General features: G+C 40.1%; 1 protein-coding gene across 2 annotated transcripts in view; it reads left to right on the top strand.

Moving 5' to 3' along the window:
* Nucleotides 1-23,920, top strand: part of LOC139479177 (uncharacterized) — a 31,598-nt gene extending 7,678 nt beyond the window's left edge. Inside the window, exons 2-6 of one of the 2 annotated variants that reach the window (XM_071261983.1) lie at nt 10,177-10,360; nt 15,248-15,472; nt 17,305-17,398; nt 17,731-17,841; nt 23,374-23,920. In XM_071261983.1, coding sequence (XP_071118084.1) covers nt 10,177-10,360; nt 15,248-15,472; nt 17,305-17,398; nt 17,731-17,841; nt 23,374-23,416 — 657 coding nt within the window. In that variant the 3' untranslated portion in view covers nt 23,417-23,920. Of the gene's footprint in view, nt 1-10,176; nt 10,361-15,247; nt 15,473-17,304; nt 17,399-17,730; nt 17,842-18,375; nt 19,160-23,373 lie in introns of those variants that run through there. The other variant, XM_071261982.1, reaches the window with a different exon arrangement.
* The last annotated feature ends 215 nt before the right edge of the window (nt 23,921-24,135 follow it).

Genomic DNA, 24,135 nt, shown 5'->3' with positions numbered 1-24,135 from the left:
GAGCTGCTTGGTATTGTTCTAATGCTTTATTATGTCGTTTACGCTCCTCTTCAACTTCTTTAGCGTTTGATTCCCTCATACTGGAAAATAAATAATTACTCCCCGAAAAAGCTAGAGCATTAACAACAGCTCCACCGACCATCATCGCAATTGATGCCATATGAATATAAATATTCAAATGTTTAATTACTTCATTATGTCTTCCGGGATAAGTCCTTGTTTGATGAGCATATCCTTCGTTGCCATTGCTAATCCAATATCCAGAATCATCATACCTATATCATATCCATTAAAATCTAGCTTGGGAGGTGTGGCTTTAGTAAGCATTTTAGCCATACGGGCATAGCCAATGGCCAAGCCGGTGACCACCGCTGAATGATAAGTCGCGTTTACCAACATTTTACCGTCTGTAACTGGAGTAGTCATGCTTCTTATAGCATTATATGAGGACTAACCTCTAATTGAACTTGTTGTTGCGGCGGGGGTGACGTTTTCTCTTCTTCGGTCTTATAAAAGAACCATACAGCCGCTATACCAGCAACTCCTACTAGTGCCCATGTTTTAATCGGATTTGAATTATTTATTAATTTTGCTTTGCGCGCCAGCCCTCCCTTCCTTCCTGCGGCTATTTTTTTGGGGTTCTTAGTAACTCTAGCTTGTTTTTGTGTTTGTGGTGCATTCACTTGTGGTGGTTCCTCATTCACTTGTGGTTCTGTTTCCGCAATCTGTTGTTGCGTTTCCGCAATCTGTTGTGGTGTCACCTGTTGTGTCTCCATTTATATTATTAAGTGGGCACGTATGTTTAAATTGACAATACCTAGCCGTTATTAAAGCTGTGGTGAACGGAGCTAAGAACATTCCGAATCTATGATAAAACTCACAGCTCACTGAGCTTATAGCGTGTTCGATGAATGGGTCTTTCTCTAGAGATTCGCATAAATACATGCGATGTTCTGCCGGGATGGGGAGAAACGTACTAGCTACGACTGTGTATAGTTGTAATATAGACGACCCTATCGTTTTAGTCATTGTAGCTCCCAGTCTAGACTCGTAACGCGCGTACAGTTTTTTAATCTCTTCGTCGGTCATGTTATCAATTTTTTCGATGGTATAATTTTCTCCCAAATATTGGGAACATTTTCCACCGGCTACCAAAGCCGCGAGTCTTTCTCTATGTTTATCTGCATGTTGATCAGGATCAGATTCTTTGAGAATTTGTTCGATGAGTTCGTCGCATTCCATAATGTAATACCTAAGGAGATATTTAAGTCTAACATAATATAATATGACGTATCCAATACATCCGGTAATAATGAACTGTTGCGAAAGAATGATGATTTCGAACCACATTTTATGTAATATTAACCGCTAATGTTCAATTTGCTATAATTTTGCTACAATTTTGCTACAATTTTGCTATATTTGCTATAATTTTGCTATAATTTTGCTACATTTTGCCAAGCAATTGCATAAGCAGCTGGTTGATCGGTTTTTAATACGAGTTTACAGTGCTTCGTTGCAGCTAACACTTTTCTGACTTTGTCACGTTCATTCTTGGTATAAATGACATCATTTTCGCGTAAACATTCCTCGAATGAATCTTGGTCTTTGCAATGAAACAGCGCTACCCATTTGGTCTGCTCTCTGAGATCTTTCAGGACAGAGTTGTATTTTTGAGTAAGTACCCAAACGCTATGTTGAGTATGCCGACCGGAGAATGCTAAATACGAAAGCATATCCTTCTTTTTTGTGAGTTCTTTACTCGCGCTGCAGTCGTCTATTACGAAAAGGGTTGATTCTCCTTTGTATTTTTCGTGACATACTCGGAGACAGTCTTGTAAACGATCGCCCGGATCGACTCTGTGTATTCCGTCGTCATTCATTACCCAATCTCTCGATAAGTATGTTTTATTAACGCTTATAGTCGGGCACAGAATAATAATATGATCGAAAACGTCCCGATAATGACTTTCTAAAATATCTAGAATAAAGGCTGTTTTTCCGCAGCCCGTTTGCCCGCATATGATAGCGCAGTGCGGATCTTTAGGTAAAAGATTATCAATAGATTGCTTGCACAAATCTCCCATTTTGTATATTAAGTTGCGCATCCATAATCACGTACAAATATATGTTTAATTTACCAGCTGATTCGAGAAGCTTCGTTATCTGTATGGTGGCACCCTCGCTAGCATTTTCTATTCTCCTCCCACTGCCGTGTAGTTGGTCATCGTCCGTTGTTCGCATGTCGAGCCATAGCGCGTACTTCGAGGTGAGGTATTCACCCATCGATACACTCCCTAGAGACAGATCTTTCACGACCGCGTTAACTTCCGGAGAGCGTTTTATAGAAGGAAGTTTTTTAATCTCATCCCACTGTTGATGCGATAGCATTCCTGGGCTATATAGTTGATTAGGAACGCCCTCGATAGTCAATTCTACTTTCGTAATCTTGGGATTGTAGAACTTCTCTGTATTTCTTTTAAACGCATCGGAGGGGTCCTCGAACAACATTAAAATACCCTTCAACGACCTCGTGGGGACGTTTAGATTGATATTCCACAACGTATCTTTTTTGTCCATCGTGATCTTTCGGTGTCGCAGCACGCGATCGTACAAAATGGCTAAACTTCCCGAATACTGGTTACGAATTTGTCTGGCTAATTCGGGATCCGTTATCATATCGTACTCGAGCGAGATATTGTCAATGGAATAGCTAGCATCTTCAGCAGCTCTGATTACTCTACCGTAGTCGTTAAAAGTGAGTTCGTATTCTAACCTATCGCCTAGGGATGCTTGATAAAAGGGCATGTGGGAATCTAGTAATTCAAAGTCTAGGGGAATATAGAATCGGTTACCTAATGCGTCGGCAACGGCCTGATCTTTTACGACAGTACCATCACCACTAGAAGCATCTACGCGCAGTCTCAAAGTGTTCTTATTACAAATACCTTGGTACTGTAAGTTTTCCCGCTCTTTATCCGTTCTCCAGAGATCCATGTAACAATAGTATACATCGCTATCGTCGATACTCAAAACCTCATTACCGCTAATTTTAATAGCGATTTTCTTAACGATAGCACGACCTAAGTTCTGAACGGGCTCCCTGTTAACGTCGGCAGAATTCAAAACAATCGTAAATGCTAGTCGGACAGTTCCCGGAACTAACACATCGTGTGCGCCGAGATTAGGAAAGCGAACCGGAAGCGTTTGATTCTGATCGATGGTACTAGGATTATTAGTTATAGTTACAGACTGACGAATTGCTTTGACCCCTAATGGATCTCGAAGTCTGCGTTGTGGGTTTAACTTGCGTCCGTATTGCGAAGACATTGTTATATTGAAAACATGTACCCTATGTTTAATATAAAAATGACTGATTTTGAACATAATGACTTTGATCTAGATAACATAACTGATACTAGTACAATCGAAGAGGGTACTGATGAAACCAGCTTTATGATCCCAACCGTAAATGATGAACTTTTAAAACCAGCCGTTGATGATTATTACGATGCATTAAAAGATGATACTCCAATAGGTCGTGAATATTCAAAGTTTGAGATAGATAGTAAAGGAATATTGCGACTGCGTGGCGCTCCGGATATTGATCTTATGCATTCTCGTACTCGTAAGCCCCTAGCCTTGTCTACAATAGCCGCTAAAAAAGGCATCGGCTTTGTTCGTGATGAATTAGGTTTTGTAGACTACCGACGACTTCCCGCGAAGACTACTAAGGCTCTTCAGACTATGAGGAAAGAACTCGTTAATACAGATGATTTGGAAGCAGCCTCGATGGTGGCCTCGGACGGACTCGGAGAAATCTTAGATACCTATTACGATAATTCAACGCATTCGGAGTTCAGTATTCGGGAATTACGAGGTCTTGACAAGGCAATGCAAACTATGCGGGGAGAACTCATCAATAATATAGCCAAGCTATCCGAAATCGACAAACACATAGCTCAAGAGAAAACAAAACTCGAACAGGCGGGCGATGAATTCAGTAGACGCCGCGTTGCTGAAAGATTGCGTAACCTAGAAGAGGAAAGATTGGCTCGCCTCGAAGCAGCTTCCAGTAATAGAAAGGCACTTCGTTCGCAAATCAGTCGTATTCGAGAAACTATCGATCAAGTCCTAAACGATGACACTACACTGGCCGATAAAATTAAAACATTGTTCAGAGAACAGGGAATAACAATTGCTAGTATTTTAACCGCGTTGGGATTTATTATATCGACTTTGACTCTCTCGTTAACAGGTGGCACAGGTGGCACAGGTGGTAGTACACCGCCTAACGATAAAAACGGTATAAGAGAGTGGATAAAAAAGCATTTAAAAGCATTAGGTTCAGCACTGGGAAAGCTAGCTGAGAAAGCCGCGGCCGCACTTCCCGGTATAATAGGGAGTGTTGTTTCCTGGCTATTGAATTTATTAGCTAAGACCACCACTTGGCTTAGTCAAAACTTGTGGGGGTTGATCGTAGCAATTGCAGGGTTGTTGTACGTATTCGCTAAAGACTATTTAACCACCAAATCAGTTCGCTAAGAACTATTTAACCAAATCATGAGTAAACCAACCGAGACTCCACCCACTACAAGCGCTGTTTTTTCATCGATATGTTGCTGATTTTTAGCTGCAATATGCGGTGAGACTTGTGCATAAGTAGATGTTTGCGCGATAGTTGGTGTTTGTGGCTTGACTATTCCCTTTTCACCAGTGATCGTTTGCGTTATTAATTCGACGTTCATATCTGAATTTATACCTGGTTTTTGTTGATCGGTAGCGATAACAATTTTATTATTATAACCTATCACTTGACCGATCTTAAGTTCCATATTACTCGGAGACATGTATAGTCCCGGTGCATAAACAAAGTCCACTTTGGATTGAGCGTACTGTAATGCATCTTGAAAACGCTTTATAGACGATGGTATGTCAACTGGTGAATTAATGGCGTCCTCCACGTTTGAGACAAACTGTTTTTGCGCATCGAGCGCCGTCCCAGAACCGATAATGGACGTTCGTGTTTGCGATTGTGCTCCGAGAATTGCCCATACATAAGTTCTTATCGATTCATTAACTCTTACAAATCCTGGATTAGTAAAATTATTTTCCGTTTTATCATTAAGGAATTCATTCCAAGCGTTTGCGGTATCGTTCATTTATATAAATTTTGTAACAATGTAAATTAAACCACTCTTAAAACTCATAATATCCCCTCTCCAATCGTTACTATAAAGTTCCCAGCCTTTATACCAATCACCGGTTTTATGCCAATGATCATATATTCTTGCGTAAAGTTTGCTGGTACTATACAACTTACCAAAATTAACTGGAGGTTTATTAAGTACTTTATATACATAATCGCTTTCTTCTTTGACGGATTTATTTTCCTCTGCGTAAGGAACACCTAGACCATGGTTTGCTCCTTTAATGCGCCAATCTTTACTCATAGAAACATTAAATTCCTGACAAATACGCTCATACGCGGACCTATCATAATTATTATTTGTGGAATTCCACGCTCGATCCTGCGGTAATGGAGCACTAATTTCTTTAAGTATACGTCTAATCTGATAGTACACGTGAAATGACATAACAGACTTATTCAGTTCAAATCCTGGAGCGTAAAGAGATACGCCACATCCCGTTGTGGCACACCATATGGCAAAGTTTAACTGATTCTGCCAAAATTGCATCGGATTGTGAAACCAATCGTGCACCATTTTATCGCTAGTTGCCGTGACCCTGTACTTTTCAAAGATATCGGGGAATTTAACTAAAAAATTCAGCACCAGAGGCAGTTACTATAATCGATTGATTAGTAATGTAAGTCGATTTCATATTTAAGTTATGATATAGTATCATTGTATATTTAATATGTATGTTACACTCCCGGGAATAACAAATGGCCAGTCTATTGAACTGCTTCATACAATCGATAACTCGGATGGACAACTCGAAGTCGCTCTATGCGATGTAACGTATTACCCACGGTGGACCAATATAAGTGCTGCAAAAAGAAATAATAAGATGATTATACAAGGTGAAAAAAGGGGTATTGATGACATTCGTATTATTATACCTGATGGGTATTACAGCATAAGCTCACTCAATGATGAAATTTTTAAGCCTAATGGAATTAGTATCACACAAAATGAGTCGAATGGGAAAGTGAAAATATACACTGGAGAAACAGGTATAATTATTGAAGAGAACTTAGGAATTACACTTGGATTGGGACAGTCAGTAATATTACCAGTCAACAAAACAGTGACTGTAAATGCATTACCCGATTTAGTTCCCTATAAAGAGTTGTTCATTCATCTTGATCAAATAAGCACGACGGATAATATTCAACTAGAAAGTCCTTCAACTCTGCTCAGAAGTGTTCCGGTCAAAAATGAAAAATACAATAGCGGTAGAACGGAATCTTTCTCATCATTACAATATAAAAAATTGAAGCGTGGTATTATTTCAGACCTCAAAATTTCTGTATTAGATGTAAAACACCAACCTGTACATATAGGATACTTAAGTGTAACACTCCATATTATAAATAATGGTTGATTCCATATTTAAGTTATGATATAGTATCATTGTATATTTGATATGTATGTTACACTCCTTGGAATAACAAATGGTCAGTCTATTCAACTGCTTCGTACTATCGATAACTCGGATGGACAACTCGAAGTAGCTCTATGCGATGTAACATATTACCCACGGTGGACCAATATAAGTGCTGCGAAAGATAATAATAAGATATTTAGAAGTGATGACCATAATAGAATTATTACTATACCTGATGGGTATTACAGCGTATGCTCACTCAATGATGAATATTTTAAGCCTTATGGAGCTAGTCTCACACAAAATGAGGCGACTGGGAGACTGAAATTATCCCCTGGAGGAATGGGTGTAGTTTTTACTGGGAACTTAGGAATTACACTTGGATTTGCAGCCGGTTATACTGTAATAATCGATTCATCAAATGAGGGAGATACATTACCCGATTTAGCTCCCTATAAAGAGTTGTTCATTCATCTTGATCAAATAAGCACGACAGATAATATTCAACTCGAAAGTCCTTCAACTCTGCTCAGAAGTGTTCCAGTGAAAAATGAAAAATACAATAGCGGTATAACGGAATCTTTCTCGTTATTACAATATAAAAAATTGAAGCGTGGTATTATTTCAGACCTCAAAATTTCTGTATTAGATGTAAAACACCAACCTGTACATATAGGATACTTAAGTGTAACACTCCATATTATAAATAATGGTTGATGCATCAGGCCCTGGAACGCTCAGACAATGTAATACAATTGCGCTTTCCGATCTCGGAGACACGGAAGGATTCGGTAAACCCGGTACCAATGGTAAGTTATACGCTTTACACTTACACGATAATGTATACAAGCGGAAAGAAGTCACATTCACGGGTAATCTAGAAGATTTAAGCGATGTCGACGTTAGTAGACTCCTTAAAACCACTCCATACAATATTATTTACAACAGTGAGAATAAATGGACTATGGTCGAAGCAAACATCAAGTGGCTACTGAATATCGTCATTACCCCACCTTATGCGATGATGGGTAAGGGACATAATTTAACTAAGATAATAAATAGTGGCATCGTACTCGCGGCCTATATCCCGTCAAAACGAAAAAGTGTGTTAGTCACTCCCCTGCCAGAAAAACCAGGTCATATGTTATATAGTTGTCCGGCAATCAAAAATGTTAGTTTAAATTTGGTTACAGAATTCGATGATATTAAAGTTAACTTGAGTGCAATACCTAATATTTCTACGCTTATTATTGAAGTCTTGTTCGGAGATGCACCGGTAGATGCCTTCGAAATATTACCAGGTCTATCGATTAAATGGCTCAAGAAACACGAGCGTCAACGTTGCAGTATTATTCATGTCGGTGCATCACCCGTTACATCCCTCGAGGGGGTTCAAATTATTAAAAGTGGTAGTATTTCTCTTTCTAAGATATTCTTGCCGTATAATATACATTTGATAAGGTTGATGTATACTCTCAAAACATTTAAGCAAGACCAATTAAAGACTATTATATATTCGTAATATACACTATGAGTTTATATCCAGCGCTCGATGAAATGAAGGAAACTGTTGATGGATTTCGATTACATCAAATAAGCGACATAAAACATCGAATAGAAAAGGATAGGGAGTTGAGACTTGGATTGTATAAAAAGTATCGCAGAGTCGTGAATGCTCTGGACGGAGTTGACACCGCTCTTGTAGTAGCTGGCATGGGACTCGGTGTAGCCGGTGTCGGTTTACTATCAACTATAATCGCCGCGCCTATCGTGCTCGGCATGGAAATAACCGCCGGAGTCTCGGGACTGGCAGGAATAGCGATAAAATTCATTTCTCGTAGGTTGCAAAAGAAAGCATTAAAACACGATAGTATTCGGATACTCGCCGATGCAAAGTTGAACAGCATCGAGGATCATATTTCGACAGCAATGGCCGATTGTAAGATATCCGAGGAGGAGTTTCGTTTAGTGCTGTCGGAACTCACCAAATACAATGAAATGAAGCAGGAGATTCGATCAAATTCTCGTAAGACCAATGGTATTAGCGAAGACGAGAAAAAAAAGTCCATAGAACAAGGGAGGCAACAAGCGCGTCAATTATTCCGTGCCAAAACCAAAGAACTGGTTGGAGATTAAAAATAAATTGCTTACTATCGTGTGATTACATTTAGACAAATGCATACATAAATATATAATAATGGAAAAAACTATTAAATGGAGAGAATTACCACAAGGGTTTTATTATATCAGTGATGTCAAACCAACCAAATACGGTAATCAATTGTTTCTTATCAATTTACAAAAAGAGTGTAGTTATATAGTCTGGTCTCCTAGTAAAATGAACGAAGAACTTAATAAAAATGTTGAATATCGCTTTATCGATAAAAATAATGAAGAATATTTTTATTACCATTTAGACTCATCTAAAGCAATGATTGGACCCAGGTATTGGTGAGCTAGAGCCATGACTATCGTTGAATCGCATAATCATTTTGGCATAAAAAATTCCCCCTGTAGTAGCAGTATAGGTATATGAATCCAGCTCCAGTGGAAGTGAGCCAGAACCCCTATTACCTATAAAAATTTATATCATAGACTCCAGGTGGTGGTCAATTTAGCTGAATCTCATGACTATCGTTGAATCGCATAGTCATTTACGCATAAAAAATCCCCCTGTAGTAGCAGTATAGGTATATGAATCCGGCTCCAGTGGAAGTGAGCCAGAACCCCTATTACCTATACTACTACATTCTCTTTCGTTACATGACAGGACCCGTCACGGCCGTGAAGATCCATGCTTGCTGTAAGAGGCGAGCATGCTTGTCATAGGAGGCGGCTAACAGGTTTGGGTGGTTAGGTTCACTGACTTGGTTGATGCATGTCATTGTATCCTAATTGCGTGGATCAATGCTCATAATGTCAATCTCTGGATTGTCTAGTTCAGACTTGATTATTTACAGACTGCCGGCATATGGCTGGAATATTGCCGAGTGTGGAGTTAAACAACAAATAAACAAACAAACAACATGACATCATAGCATGCCAGAGTGACATAAAGTCTGTCTCACAACTGATTTTTATCATAGAGTGCTGTGGAAAATTAACTGATAACTTTTGTCTTTTACAATTATATCTCAGTTTTTGAAACTGAGATGAGCACTATATAAAGTTCCAGGTTTGTTTGAGCCACATTTGTGTTTCTCATCACATTTTCTTCGGGGAATTTAATTTATTTCTTCTATTTCTTTAGTCAGCTACTTATCTATAAAAGTAAACTTGATTCTTATGTACATGTGACATATTAGGGGTTGGCTTGACATTAAACATTTATTTTTACTGACATTACCCAAATACTGTGGAGTGAGTGAGTGAGATTGGTTTTATGCCGCTGTTAGCAATATTCCATCAATGTCATGGCAGGGGGCACCAGAAATGTGCTTCACACATTGTACCCATGTCGGGATTTGAACCCGGGTCTTCAGCGTGACGAGCGAACGCTTTAACCACTAGGCTACCCGACCGCCCCTTCAAATACTATGGAAAGCAGCAGCGCGTCTCAGTTGACTCCCCACTACAGCTGCTCTGTTTATCTCCCTTGTGCAGGCCTCCGTGATGGACTGCCCCGTCCTGGTGGATGTACAACATGGCACGATACGCTACCGTCGTGGCAGCTATGATGGGGAACCAGCAGACAAAACGAAAAGAATTGAACGTCCATTTGAAGGAAAGGACACAAATTTCAAACAGCAGTACTTCTACCATGCAAGACTGAATGATTTCAGTCACGGTAAGATTCTTCACCTAGTGATTCTACACAGTATTCTGTTAAATCCACTAGGGCAACAGCTTGATTATCACGAAACCCTATGACATATTATCCAGTCATTTTGAGTAAGAGTCAATGTCATTAAAACTTTTACTCCTTTCATCACCCTCTGCATCGAGGTCTGCGGACACCTCATATAAGGTTTCATCAGGTAAATCCTGAGCGAACTTTGGCTGCCAATTCTAAATGAAGGAAGCATGTGTTAATGAGCCAGTCAGATGTTAGTTTTCTAAAATGATTTGGTTTCAATTCTTTATTGTTCAGAAATTTGATTGTAACGAAAGAAAAACCATGAAGAACATATATATATTCCTTAAGTGGCACTCCCCTTTGGGTGGAGATGCCATGTCTCAGATAAGACAGAGTGAAGCAAATATCTAGTGGCGTGGCTTTTATCATTTTCATCACACCAAGCCAATTGATATTGTTTTTAAGATACAGACAGAACTGAATGCTTCACTAACTCACACCAATAATTTAGAAGCCTTGCGCTGATTGGCTGATTACACTGTTCCTATGGAGATGTCCTGAGATCTTCACTGAGAGAGAGATTGTATTGGAGTAAATCTGTTGATTGAGTAAAAGAGTAAGAGTATGTGCCACAGATCTTCACTGAGAGAGAGATTGTATTGGAGTAAATCTGTTGATTGTGGAAGAGTAAGAGTATGTGCCACAGATCTTCACTGAGAGAGAGATGGTATTGGAGTAAATCTGTTGATTGTGGAAGAGTAAGAGTATGTGCCACAGATCTTCACTGAGAGAGAGATTGTATTGGAGTAAATCTGTTGATTGTGGAAGAGTAAGAGTATGTGCCACAGATCTTCACTGAGAGAGAGATGGTATTGGAGTAAATCTTTTGATTGTGGAAGAGTAAGAGTATGTGCCACAGATCTTCACTGAGAGAGAGATTGTATTGGAGTAAATCTGTTGATTGTGGAAGACCAATGAGCAGCTGTGTACTACCGAAGTAGTCACCTGCACTCTGAATGTGAACTGTTGCTCAGCGGGGGACAACCATCAGGGCCAGGGGACTGTACCTGTAGTAGTAGGTGTTTACAAACATAACAACCCAATATCTGCCGCTTTCTCGTGGTTATATGTGCAGGATCACCAACAAATAGGACAGTCTGTTGGGGAGGGTCTTAACAAATGGACATGGAGAGGGACAGACAAATAATATTACAAGCATTAGTTGAGGGTCAATATTTTCAGTTAATCAGTGCATCAACAACCTCTGACACCCCATGCATTATGCAGCAGATCCTTGCCACAATGTACTTGATCTGTGTCATGGAGTGCTTGTCCAAGAAGGAAGTAGTTGATGCACCCTTAAAATGACTTTGATTGTGCTTTGATAAGACATGCCACTTGAGTTCTACTACAAACTGTTATGTGCTATAGGCTACTGAACATACTTTGAGCTAATGTCAGAAATAATTTATCAATGATGAAAGTGACCACATACCGTGTAGGTAATACGAGGATATTTTGGTAAGATTTGGTGATAACTTAGTAGACAGGAAGTCATTATATTCTTCATGGGAAGACCCGATTTACATCCCAACATGTGACCTTTCATGCAGTCTTTTTTTGTAACAAAGTGTACAATTTGAAGTGTGCAAGATCAAGTTGTTAGCTCACCTAACTGAAAGTCAAGTGAGCTCATGTCAGTGGCTGTTTGACTGGCATCATTAATCTGTTGTGTGCGTTTTCCAGCATTCACGTTCCTTCAGAAACCAATGAATCAATGAAGCTGAAACTTCACATATTGAAAAACCTATTTGTAGCCTTTCCACTGCTATTTTTGTTAGAGATGTTGAAATCTGGTATATGTATATGTGTGTAGTTAACAGTGGGGTCCACATATATTTTCCTGACTTTCCGACCATATTGAAGTTAAAACTCAAGTCCATTACTCAGCCATTGTTGTACAGACTGTAATTTTGGTACTTGTTTATTTTGTTGTGGTATTCAACAACTATGTTCTGTTTATATGGTTCACCTCATGCAGAAGATTTATGTATTTTTTATCATATTTGAATATCAGCAACATTTGTTAAGTGGGCATCTTTACTGAGTTATAGACAACATTTCCAGGTGAACTGAGTTATAGACAACATATCCAGGTGAACTTCAGTGACCAGGCACTGTATTCCATATATTCATTCAACAGAAACATTTGTGTCTACCATTTTAAGTTGTACACTGTACATTGCCATCATTTTTACATTGATTATGATATGACAATTTCAGATTCTTCATTAAGTTCATAAAATGAAGATATGCCATTTCTAATTACACTGGTACACAATAGGTGCACAGAGTATGACACTGAGCAAGGCTCAGCCCACAATAGGTGCACAGAGTATGACACTGAGCAAGGCTCAGCCTACAATAGGTGCACAGAGTATGACACTGAGCAAGGCTCAGCCTACAATAGGTGCACAGTGTATGACACTGAGCAAGGCTCAGCCCACAATAGGTGCACAGAGTATGACACTGAGCAAGGCTAAGCCCACAATAGGTGCACAGAGTATGACACTGAGCAAGGCTAAGCCCACAATAGGTGCACAGAGTATGACACTGAGCAAGGCTCAGCCCACAATAGGTGCACAGAGTATGACACTGAGCAAGGCACGGCCTCGAGTTTAAGGGTGTTATTTTTTCATTCTAGTGTGGTATTCAAGGATGATCAAGGCTAGAATTGAACCCTTTGCAAAGTAGCAATATTTTTTATCGAGAATCAATTCCTTTTCTTGGTAGTTAAAACCAAATATGCTGAAAGAAATTTCAATATTAATCAGTGGAGTCATTAGTTCAGTCTCTCAGTCTCCAGGCCTTAACCATTTGATTAAACGTAGGCCACACTCACCTTTTACTTGCTTTACAGATTTTTTAACGAAAATGCTTGTTGGTAGGTGGGAAACAAAATAATATCAATTCAAGTTTTGTCCTCTACTTCAAGTCTAAAATCTAAAATGGCTTAACATGGGAGTGGCAGTGGCAATGCAAACCTGACACATCAAGTGGCACTACTGTACTAGCGGTGGTTGTCTGCACTGTCTTGTTTGTAGTTTAGATCATGGATGCAAAATTATTAATGTTGGGTCCTTCTTTAGAAAATATTGTTTAGATATGCTTTCAGCTTTTTGGCGGGATAAAAAAAGAAGAGCCATTCCAGAATTGTTTTTCTTTTCCATTTCAACAAACTTTACAGTCAGCAGATCCAAAAAGCTAGTAAAAGAATAGTGTGACCTTAGTGCAATCTAGCCAGTAGTTACACTCTGTTGGAGTACTTCCGACAAAATGCTGGAATAGCAGACACTTGCTCCTGTCAAGTTTTTACAACAGAATAACGAATGTCCAGGTGCCACTTCCAATTTACAATACAACAAATGTTGAGCACAGTATTTATAATACATCTTGCAGCCATTGCAATTTCAGCTTTTCGTAAGATGCTTCCATCAGCACAGCACGCAAGACAATCTATTCCTAATCATGAGGTACAAAGCCTGCATTTCCAGCATTGCAGAAAAAGGCTGCCACCCAAAAATCACTGCTACTTGGGATTAGTTTCACAAAAAAAGTCCCCAAAAGATTATTAAAGTGAAATTGTGTCCTCATTTTTATATCAGGCATGTTTGTAATGCCTATTCAAATTTTATCTACAACACTTTTAACAAAATGTTAGTCCTCAGGGAAAGCGTTGGTTCTTTGCTGTGTTTTACAGACTGAGTGATCCCAACACTTAACATCACATACTTTTGAAGATGTAATATACTAAGCTTTTTAGTGTGTGTGTGTGCTAATTATAAAGTGCTAGCCCACTGTTTAGCATGAATAACCTACCCAGACACAGTATATTGACTCTGAGCTGACCAGTCCCTGTTTTATCCCCTTAATGCCGAACAAGAAGTACCATTTTTTAACATCTTTTGGTATGACATGAACAGGAATCAACCCCCAACCTTCCACTTTCTGGCCTGACAGTCTAGACCACGGAGGTGGTCTGTTTTTTGTTGTTGTTTTTTAAGGATCTCGTTAAGTTTGAGAGTGTACATCTGGAAAGGCCTCTTTTCTATTAGTTTGATATTAGGATATATTTTTCTAAAAATCTTGATGGGTGGTTGAAATAAATGTAAAAGTAAATTTAGACCCGTCAATTATAATTTTGTAAATCAACACGGTCAGTAGGATGAGAAAAAGTAACATTTGAAATTCTCAAGTTTTTATTTTTTATGAAATGGGAAAGGAATGTTAAACATTTGGTAGTGCTTACCTTGGAACAAAGCCAAACACTGTTTGGAGTTACAGTGAAGCTAGGAATAATAGTTGTCTTGGCTTCATCTCTGGTTTTCAATGCACATTTACTGGTGATTGAGAATATATCACTTATCTGGCTCAGACAGGAAACAATTTTTTGTTCACACTTGAGATTATAGGGCTTATCTGTAATAAATAAATTTTAACTGGATCTTTTCTTCTTTCACACTTGTTTATTTTTTGAGAACTACTGTAAAGTTACACTGCATTAGCTACATATTTTGATGTATGGTCTTTGTTCTATATTGAAGAGGGAAAATAATGTACCACTACAAACACACATGGCCACCACCCTATACAGTGAAGGTTAGGTAATCAGAACACAAGTAACAGCAAACTTCATGGACCCCAGCTAGACACCCTTACAGCTTAGCAGATAGTGATCTTAATCCCAGAAACATTTACATGATCTACAGAGCCTTGCAGATGTACAGTTTATAACTTGGTGGTCTGTATAGTTTGGCTGTCATAGATGGTGAGATACAGCGGCTTAGGACAAACTGGAACCGGCAGCTAATGTTGCAGGTGCTGACCCCAGCAAGGAGGATGCCTACAAGTTCCTGTATGTCACCAAAGGCCCAGCCAGGGTGCAGCAGAAGAAGCTGTTCTATGTGTATGGCCGTGGAATGGAAGCAAAAGATGGCACTAGGGTCAAGCCCACACAGACCAAGGAGGAGGGCAGAGATTACTCCTGGCCAGGACTGAGAGTAGCAAACCACCTCTACTACAAGCTGACTTTTACTGGCTCTGGTAGGCTGTTTAACAACAAAAATATTGAAAAGGACGCTGATACTAAAATTGTATGCTTCTCAGACCAAATGATCGATGCTTTTAGTCAAATAAAAATATTTTGGACTGATATGATATTACTGATGCTCAAACAATGAATTCTGGAGGTGTGCTGCTCAGTGTGAATGTATGATGAAATGGGAGTACTTTCATTTTTTTTAAAATTTTTATGCTGATGCTGCTTGTGATATTTCTAATGTCTACGAAGCAAATAATATTGCACTTCTTCCAAATGTGGATTTTTTGTGTGCATGTCAAGAGAAGGTGGAAAGGCCAAGGTCACAACAATAAAACTCATCAAAACATTTGTGGTTACACTGTCTCTGCATTCTCTGCATACTCCGTATAAACCTTTTGTAGGATAGGGCCCTGCTTTGAAAATGTTTGATCTTGGTAAGTCAAAGGTCAAAGTTAGCATTGATTTTGTTTGGTAAAATATGGTTGTTATTCTCAGCTTCTGAGTCGTGATTACAAATACAGGCATAAGACTATATCATCAATGTCAAATGTTAAGGTCATCTTTGAGCTCCTTGTGAAAAGTAGTTGTATGATACTTTCTCTTGAATATGGCGCTTAGATTATTATCCCCCGCCCAACGAAGTTGGCGGGGGATATAGAAACGTGCTCCGTTATTCCGTCCGTCACGTTTTGTTTCCGGAGCATAACTTAGAAACCGTTCAATATATTTTCATGAAACTTTACAGGTCTGTCAAGTACATGCTGAACTGGTGCCTTTTGCTATTTAGAAATTTTAGAAATTTTTATTTTTGATGTTTTCCTTGGCAACAAGATGGACTTACCGGTAGGTTCTGTGAGGGTAGGGTTCGTTTCCGGAGCATAACTCATTAACCGTTCAAAAAAATTTCATGAAACTTTGCAGGTTTGTCAGGTACATGCTGAACTGGTGCCTTTTGCTATTTAGAAATTTTAGAAAGTTTTATTTTTTACGTTTCCATGGCAACAAGATGGACTTAGGTTCCAAACTTCATTTTTTTACAATTTCCATGACAAGTTCCACCTCGGTTAAAAAAGGATAGGGTTTGTTTAGATTTAATTATGGCATAAATTCTGCAACAGGGGCGGGGGATATAGCCACGTTAGTGGCAAACTCTTGCTGATATTAGTGGATATCCTACAATTGTCTTATGCCACATGGACTATTCTTTCACATGTCATAAGAAGGTCAAAGGTCAAAGCCACAAGATAGAAAATGTTCACTAAAAGTTTCAAAGGTCATTGTTGAGGTTATTGTGAAATGTGGTTGTATCATTGTATCATTTCCAGTTACTGTTGCATGAATACAAGGACAATATTCTGAAACTTGGTAGTTGTTGCATACAAAGAAGATTTCTTGATTAAAGTCAGGCTTTGGAAATAATAGTTTTGGACGGGAATTGTGTGGTGGTATGTTAAGACTAAATGAGCTTTGATTGAAATGATAATGAATGGGTTCCTTTTGGTTTTGCAAATACAGTCAAACATGGTTGTGTCGAACTTATGGTTGTCTCAGAATGAAAGATTGGTTCCTGTGTATTCCTTCTTTATTCATCAAGTTTCAGGTGCGTGGAACCGCGTGAACTCGGAAGTATTTACGTAGGTCCCTTCAACATGGACACAACAGTGTTTGACTACTTGCAAACACCATTACCATGTTATCACTAGTGAGGAGCACATGGCCTCAAAAACATTCATCAGCAATACTACAAATGCAAGATATTTGTTTGATATTTGATTTTACCATATGTCTGGATGAAAGCCTAGCCATTGCTATTGTGCCTTCTGTTCCGCTGCAGATAAGACGAGGATGGGAGAGAGTAGCAATCATGTAAATGAGGAGGATAGAACCATAACTGATCTCCAATCCACACCTGACAAGTCCTGTATCAGGTAGGCAGGACTCCTATAGTAGTAATTATTCATTCAGTCTTTATGTTTGTCACTGGTTTTATAGGACACATCAAACAAAGACATGTTTGATAACTTTGCTGGTAATACACTGATTTGATAACACATGGTATAGACTTCAATGCCTTACCGCCAGTAAAATGTACTTTTCCACTTATATATGATGATGAACTATCTTCTGAAACAAACATGTTTCTATGACTTTGAACCATAGATGTTAGTGAACCATATGTAGACCTTCTGTCAGCAAACAATAGATAGCTGTTGTTCAATAGGGAAGCCTCATGTCACAAACTGTTGACTTCACCTCCTAGATTGACGCTAACAGCGGACGAGAGGACTCGAGATGTGAAGGCGAAGATCGCAGTGAAGATCCTGAAGGCTGCCAGCGACATTCACATCTGCTATGGGAACCTCGAGCTTAGGTCAGTTCCGTCTCCAGCAGTATCAGGTCACTCCTTCATACATGTGGAATATGTTGAGTTACAGGTTCCGTCTCCAGCAGTATCAGGTCACTGCTTCATACGTGTGGAATATGTTGAGTTACAGGTTCCGTCTCCATTAGTATCAGGTCACTGCTTCATGCGTGTGGAATATGTTGAGTAACAGGTTCCGTCTCCAGTAGTATCAGGTCACTGCTTCATACGTGTGGAATATGTTGAGTTACAGGTTCCGTCTCCAGTAGTATCAGGTCACTGCTTCATACTTGTGAAATATGTTGAGTTACAGGTTCCGTCTCCAGTAGTATCAGGTCACTGCTTCATACATGTGGAATATGTTGAGTTACAGGTTCCGTCTCCAGTAGTATCAGGTCACTGCTTCATACGTGTGGAATATGTTGAGTTACAGGTTCCGTCTCCAGTAGTATCAGGTCACTGCTTCATACATGTGGAATATGTTGAGTTACAGGTTCTGTCTCCAGTAGTATCAGGTATTTACCTTGAGATGCTGTGTTGCAGGGATGAGGATGTTGTTGGAGAGTATCGTGATGAGTCAGACAGAGGCAAGGCTAACATGGAGGTGGATCTCAGGTTTATCTAGACCTGGAGATGATGGACTTGTGCATGAGAGGAGATGGTGGACTCGTGCATGAGAGGAGATGGTGGACTCGTGCATGAGAGGAGATGGTGGACTCTTGCATGAGAGGAGATGGTGGACTCGTGCATGAGAGGAGATGGTGGACTCGTGCATGAGAGGAGATGGTGGACTCGTGCATGAGAGGAGATGGTGGACTCGTGCATGAGAGGAGATGGTGGACTTGTGCATGAGAGGAGATGGTGGACTTGTGCATGAGAGGAGATGGTGGACTCGTGCATGAGAGGAGATGGTGGACTTGTGCATGAGAGGAGATGGTGGACTTGTGCATGAGAGGAGATGGTGGACTTGTGCATGAGTGGAGATGGTGGACTTGTGCATGAGAGGAGATGGTGGACTCGTTCATGAGAGGACATGGATTTGAGGGTGGGTGGGGGTGTAAGAAAGATGGGGTATATCGAGGAAGGGCTGGGTATAGATATTTGTAGGATGGGGTATGTAGGGGGTGTGGTGGGGAATGTAGGATGAATGGGTCATAGATAGGGGTTGGTATATAGACAAAGGGGTGGATATAGAGGTAGATGTGGGTATGTGCAGAAAGAGGTTTGTATACAGAGTTTATTTTGAGAAATGGGATGGGGGTGTACAGAGAAAGGGGTAGGTACATAGAGAATAGGGTGGGTAAATAGAGAATAGGTTAGGTTTATAGAGGATAGGGTGGGTATATAGAGAATAGGGTGGGTATATAGAGAATAGGTTAGGTTTATAGAGGATAGGGTGGGTATATAGAGGATAGGGTGGGTATATAGAGCGTAGGGTGGGTATATAGAGGATAGGGTGGGTATATAGAGGGTAGGGTGGGTATATAGAGGGTAGGGTGGGTATATAGAGGATAGGGTGGGTATATAGAGAATAGGTTAGGTTTATAGAGGATAGGGTGGGTATATAGAGGATAGGGTGGGTATATAGAGGGTAGGGAGGGTATATAGAGGATAGGGTGGGTATATAGAGGGTAGGGTGGGTATATAGAGGGTAGGGTGGGTATATAGAGGGTAGGGTGGGTATATAGAGGATAGGGTGGGTATTTAGAGGATAGGGTGGGTATATAGAGGGTAGGGTGGGTATATAGAGGATAGGGTGGGTATATAGAGGGTAGGGTGGGTATATAGAGGGTAGGGTGGGTATATAGAGGATAGGGTGGGTATTTAGAGGATAGGGTGGGTATATAGAGGATAGGGTGGGTATATGGAGGGTACGGTGGGTATATAGAGGATAAGGTGGGTATATAGAGGAAAGGGGGTGGGGGGGGGGGTATATAGAGGATAGGGTGGGTACATAGAGGATAGGGTGGGTATATAGAGGGCATGGGATGGAAAAGGGTGTAAGGGTAGTAGAGGAAGGTGGTGGTGTTTAATTAGAAGTGCCATCAGCATTATACAGGATGTCCCAGTCTTGTGCATACAGGTACATCCATCATATCAACAGGAGAACACATTCTTCTCTACAGCAACACTGTGATACTAATATCGTGCTTCTGAATTCTGTTAAGTGTGATGAACATGGTTTAACAGGAATAACAGTTTTGAAAGAAATGAGTTTCGCTTCTGTGAAAAGTTGGAGAAAAGTCTTGTTACTTCCTGTGCTTTGAATTCAAATGTCAATTCGGAATTGAGATAATCAGACCATGAACACTGCACATGTTAAAGTTACTGCATGGATTGTCTGAGGTATCTCTTCCAGACTTGGTGGGTGCGGCTGCCAGTGTTGCCCATAGTCCTGAGTCACGTCTGGCAGAGGTACAGAAGGAAAGTAGGCAATAACTTCTTAACCAGGGATCATCTTTGTCAGGCTATGGGCATTGTCTCAGTCATATCACTCTGAAGTGTGACAATCAGAAAATGGTGCAGTCATTGGTGAGGGACCCTTGTTTAACAAGTTCACATACTCCATGCATATATATATTATTGTTATTTCATTGTACATATTTTTCCATACTATAATAAGGAGCATCATAAGTTCATTTTAAGCATCTGTGATATGATATTGGGGCTACCATGACAATGGCAGTGATCGGTTGTAACACGTATAACTTATACTCTACCTATTTTAGGGTAGGGCAAAACAAGTCTTTGTAGTTAAGTATTTCTGCCAATGCCTTTTTCTGTCTCCTTTTAAGCTCACCCAAACAGAAAGTTTGTTGCCCTTTTGTTTTTCAAATATCTTGACCCCCACACAGATTAATTGCCATTTAGGTAATTCTAGCAGTATTCAAACAGTTTTTTTGGGTTTCACTACAACCTTAAAGATGGTGATGCATTTGTCATTGATTGCTCCCTGCTTATTTTTTATTAGCTGACATATCCATCTGTATTTGTGGGGAAAGCTGCAGCTATATTTCATGGTAGTTTGAAAGTGTGTGTCTAATTGATCACTGTGTCCCAGCTTCTGTATGGGAATTCCATTAGTGTTACTTGCAGTTCTATTGACATGCATGTCTATTTGCCATTTCCACCAGACCACACTGCTGAACTTCAGGTTTGCATTAAGCTCCATCTTCTACACCCTGTCCTCATGACGCCATTGGGTGGCATAGTTCTTGATAGTTAATTTGAAACTCTTATACAGCCATGTTCATATTTCTGTAAAGAAGCTATATGGGACTAGTTTCAGGATTTTCTTTTTTATAATGATTTAATGTCAATAAATATTTCAAAACTTTTTCACTTGTTTTATACTTTCAGCTCAGCTGGACTGAATGATTTAGGATTTGATGGTACTTTTCTGTCGTCCATCCATCCATCCATCCATCCATCATGAATGTTTACTTTCTAATTATTAAGTATAGATTATCCAGTGTACTGCATCTCTATTCTATTAGGATACATACCCTTGATCTATTGTCTGCCATAGCTTCATGGTGAACCCTGTTCAAAAGACACACTGCTATAAACAGACATCATTCAGATTTCAGCCATGAATGAGAGAAATCCTGTGATAAAAAAGATTGAGAGTTAACATGTTATTTCCCAGTTGAAACTTCCCTGGGGAATTCCAGACACAGGGTATACATCCAGTAGACTGGTGCTATAACACACTTGATACTCGAGGATGATGGCTGATGATATTTTGAGTTTACATGTGTGCTCACATCAGTGGTATCTTGAAAACAAATTGTCCTTGGTTTCTTTACCTGAATATTATCATGTATATGCTCTGTGTTGGGGCGTTTTTCCTGCCCTGCCTTGAAGTTTTGACCATCAGCACTTGTGCCTAAATCTACCAAAAGCACTGGATTGATGAAGCTTACATTTTATGCCTTAGGCCAGATACAAGTTAACATGGACCAGCACCAACACATACCAAACAATTTAGTCATAACATTCCATTAATCTGATCAAAAGAGATACCAGAATTCTTACACAAGTTTATTAAATAAAATCACTATGGCACATATGAGAGTGTAATAATGTCTCAATAGCGCATTACCCTTTTGAAACCCCCTTAGAAAAATGCACTGATTAAGATATTTGCCAAAGAAAAGCACAAATGTCACATCACGTTAACAGTGTTAAACTATGATGTCATTTCTAGTGTGACGTCATTCTGACCCGATAAGACGATTTGAATCGTGTCAATGCGTCTGGATGACGTAAGCAATATACTGGTGTGTGCGTGAAGTCATATTTGCTCTTGTACACATTAGATTATTATGAACTCAGTTATTTCTAACCCTAGTCTTGTACAGAGCATGTATGAAGTGGAGGCAACAGAATTACATTAGTCACTAAAGGATTTGGGTACTTAGCAGATTACAAGTCAGAACAATTCTTTCTTATGAAAACTTCTAAACATTACCTAAATCTTCCAAGACGAAAGTGTCTCTTTTGAAACATCTCAACATTACTTAAACCTCCTTTTAGTTTGAATTTGTCTCTTTTGAAAACAAGGTGATCAATTATGTTTTTTTGATATTCTGTCTGTTATCAAAACTTCAAAAGAATAAATAATGGAGGTCAGGAAATCCTGCAGCTTCTTTATTTTCTTAACGTCTAATCAGTTCGGACATATTGCCCATACAGGATATGTTTAGAATAGAGAATCTTGGCTCTAAAATCGCCTCGCAGACAGGAGACCATTCTGATAATATATATGGGAACCTCTGAATCACACTTTCCACCTCAGTCCACAGAGCATCCAGACAGAGCATGAAGTTGTAGGACATGACATACCCGGGTCACAGGTCATCCAGACAGAGCATGAAGTTGTAGGACATGACATACCCGGGTCACAGGTCATCCAGACAGAGCATGAAGTTGTAGGACATGACATACCCGGGTCACAGGTCATCCAGACAGAGCATGAAGTTGTAGGACATGACATACTCGGGTCACAGGTCATCCAGACAGAGCATGAAGTTGTAGGACATGACATACTCGAGTCACAAGTCATCCAGACAGGGCATGAAGTTGTAAGACATGATATACTCGAGTCACAAGTCATCCAGACAGAGCATGAAGTTGTAAGACATGACATACTCGGGTCACAGGTCATCCAGACAGAGCATGAAGTTGTAGGACATGACATACTCGGGTCACAGGTCATCCAGACAGAGCATGAAGTTGTAGGACATGACATACTCGAGTCACAAGTCATCCAGACAGAGCATGAAGTTGTAAGACATGATATACTCAAGTCACAAGTCATCCAGACAGAGCATGAAGTTGTAGGACATGACATACTCGGGTCACAGGTCATCCAGACAGAGCATGAAGTTGTAGGACATGACATTCTTGGGTCACAAGTCACCCAGACAGAGCATGAAGTTGTAGGACATGACATACTCGGGTCACAGGTCATCCAGACAGAGCATGGTTGACAGCGTTCCATCACATAGTGGGAAGACCTATTTCTTCTGATTGCAGCATGACAGCAACATTCCGTGACTGCCACCACACTCAGAAATGACGTGCGGAACTCCGATGGCGATAACATTTCATCTCCGAAAGTGCATAATCGTCTCCGAGAGGCAGGTCTCCACTCACGGAGGGCATGCATGTGCATCCCACTGTCCCGACATCACCACCAGGCACGTTTGGATTGGGCTGAAGATCACGTCAAATGGACAGACCAGGACTGGGCTCCAGTACTTTCCACTTACGAATTGAGTAACTGCCTAAACTTCGCAGATCGTCGTGCCGAGTGTGGCGTAGACAAACGATTTCAGAATTCCAACGTAGACGAACATGCCCGCGATGGAGGGGGCTCAATCATGATTTGGGAAGGGATAAGTAGAGTTGGAAGAACCGATCTCCTGTCCTTCAGCAGGGTTGGATAACATGCGGGCTGAAGAGATGACAATTTGGACGTGTACGTGAGATCATATGCTGGTGCAATCGGACCGGACTTCATCCTAATGGACGATAACGCACGTCCTCAACGTGCCAGAATCGTTGATGCCTATTTAGAACAGGAGACCATTGACTGCATTGAGTGGTCAGCCGTCACCAGACCTCAACCCTATCGAAAATGTGGAACAACCTCCAGATCGCTCTCCCACGACGCCCTCTCCTTTCGGCAACTCTACAGGAACTCGGCAAAGCTCTTATTGAAGAGTTGAGCAATCTTCCCTTGGAAACCATCCAGAAACTTATTGGGAACATGAGACGGCAGTGTCAGAATATAAT

This window comes from Haliotis cracherodii, unplaced genomic scaffold, assembly GCF_022045235.1.
Source record: "Haliotis cracherodii isolate W230 unplaced genomic scaffold, xgHalCrac1.p SCAF_4, whole genome shotgun sequence".
NCBI lineage: Eukaryota > Metazoa > Mollusca > Gastropoda > Lepetellida > Haliotidae > Haliotis > Haliotis cracherodii.
The sequence above is the reverse complement of the archived record's forward strand: the minus strand, read 5'-3'. Positions and strand labels throughout refer to the sequence as shown.